General features: G+C 38.3%; 1 protein-coding gene across 1 annotated transcript in view; it reads right to left on the bottom strand.

The window, feature by feature from the left end:
• Nucleotides 1-326: 326 nt before the first annotated feature.
• Nucleotides 327-2,225, bottom strand: part of kita (KIT proto-oncogene, receptor tyrosine kinase a) — a gene marked incomplete at its 3' end in the record, with an annotated part of 67,667 nt that continues 65,768 nt past the window's right edge. The window contains 3 exon segments of the mRNA XM_014017753.1: nucleotides 327-432; nucleotides 702-801; nucleotides 913-1,024. Of these exon segments, the coding sequence (XP_013873207.1) occupies nucleotides 327-432; nucleotides 702-801; nucleotides 913-1,024 (318 nt within the window).

The raw sequence follows: 2,225 nt of genomic DNA, 5'->3' as shown, positions 1-2,225 counted from the left end.
AGTCAGAGCAAGGCTTTGGGCATGTTTTTTTTATGAGATAACATGATATAAAACTCAAAAAAGTTGATTTTACATGATATTGCCCCTTTAACATATTTCATTAACATTTTTGAATATAGGAACATGAACCGAAATTTAACATCAGCCTTAACTAATTTCCCTCTGGGATCAATAAAGTGTTTTTGAATTGAATTGAATTGAATTAACCACCTTAAAATCACAGCATAATAAGGCTGAGCAGCCTGTAAGGACTTCAAGATACATTTTTAATCAATGCATGCAAGTTTYAACCTTGGGAAAAAAGTCATAAAAGTGGTGCAACCTACATGTTTAGTGGCATCCGACAGCTGTTGCTCTATATACTCTACGACTTTCCTGAAGGGGGGTCTTTCGAAGGGGTCAGGCTCCCAGCAAGACCTCATAATCTCATACCTGCAAAGAAACACATAAAACAAAGAGCTTTTCTCAGCTACAGTTTTTACAATGACCCTTTTTGTAGTGTAATATTTCTTCTTGTTTTATCAAACAGCTTTAACTTTCCTGTTTTTGATTATTATTGTGAGAAGCCAAATGCAATAGGATGAGAGCCGGCTGTGATTCAAATCCCTCACATTCCTTTTTGTCACAGCCTTAAACCAAACCATCTCTTTTTTGAGTAATTCTTTTGAGCACAGCCACATTTCAAACCAATGAAAACTCACATTTCCTTGGGGGAAAACTCTGGAGTGTCCATTCTGTATCCTTCTTTTATCAGTTTGTAGAACTTGGCATCCACAGGCATACCAGGATAAGGACTATTTCCTATGTCCAGCAGAAATATCAAGTTGCATTATGCAACTCTGAAAACACACAACTAGACACACAGTTGTTTTATACACGCAAAGTACAGAACTATGAATAGGGAAAATATACCCAGTGAGAAGATTTCCCAAAGCAAGATGCCATAGGACCACACGTCACTCTCAAATGTGTACACACACTCAAAGATACTTTCCGGGGACATCCACTTCACTGGCAGACGAGCCTGAAAAACAGCATTTTAAAAAATATGACTGACAGTTGCAATACATCCCATTCTGTCTTTTACTCAAAAATTGTGCCCGAGGAATGCTCAGTGACCAGACTGCCCAAAAATGCATGAAGTATTTACCTGAAGTTTCTAAAACCAAGAAGGTATCACATCTGTGACATATTTTTTTAATTATAAAGTGAAAAGTAATAGTATCTGCTTTTGAAAAGAAAAATCTGGGGCCAAAAAGTACACAGACTCAAATCGAACTATGATGTATCAAAAATATCAAATAACTTAAATTTGTAGTCATACTATAGGCTTCAATATAAACAGCACTTTACTCATCTTGCTGAGTAAGAAATGCCTTCTGGTCAATCCCAGATAGTGACATTGCATATTTTCTCCCTTCTGCTGCATATTCCCTTTTTTTAAGTTGATTAATGACATGATGCACTTCACCGTTCTACCTTTGCTGGTCTGATGAATAGTCGTGATCAGAATAAATGCGTGACCCGTGGAACATAGCTTCTTGTCTCCGGGCCTGCTGTAGTACATGTTCTTTTACCGTGTAGTCTAGAACAGGGCTTCTCAAACCTTTTGGGTCTGGGGACCCTTTACAAGGGTGAAAAATATCCAGGGACCCTGTCATAAACCCCATGTTGATGATGCAAAACAATTTACTGTTATTTTAATCCCTAAATATATAGCTGCTAACAACAACAAATACTGTATCTTTCTTCTCCATTGCTGCATCCTTTTTCATGGCGTCTTTACCACCTTTTCGGCTTTTGGAGACTCATAGTTGTCTTATGATTGTTTAAATGAAGTAAAATGGGATTCTGCAAAGAAAGAAAAACACACTGCCACCTCCTGCAACTCCCAACAAGATGTCCCTGATTTGTTTGTGATGTCAGGACTCTTGACTAACTTTTTGCACTGGTTGCACCTGTGCGCCTAACAATTTTTCTTAGGTGCACCAGCACAAAAGTTYGGTGCACCCAAATTTTCAACCACGTCGCATTTAACATCAGAGTTTTACAGGTTATTTTTTATTCACTGTTCATTAAGGCAACATTAACTCAAAAATAATTAGTTGTAGACACTCTGTCCTACCTGAGACACCCTGTCCCACCTGAGCCACTCTGTCCTACCTGAGACACTTTGTCCTACCTGAGACACTCTATCCTACCTGAGACACTTTGTCCTACCTGAG

Source organism: Austrofundulus limnaeus, unplaced genomic scaffold (assembly GCF_001266775.1).
Source record: "Austrofundulus limnaeus strain Quisiro unplaced genomic scaffold, Austrofundulus_limnaeus-1.0 Scaffold176, whole genome shotgun sequence".
Taxonomy (NCBI): domain Eukaryota; kingdom Metazoa; phylum Chordata; class Actinopteri; order Cyprinodontiformes; family Rivulidae; genus Austrofundulus; species Austrofundulus limnaeus.
The sequence above is the reverse complement of the archived record's forward strand: the minus strand, read 5'-3'. Positions and strand labels throughout refer to the sequence as shown.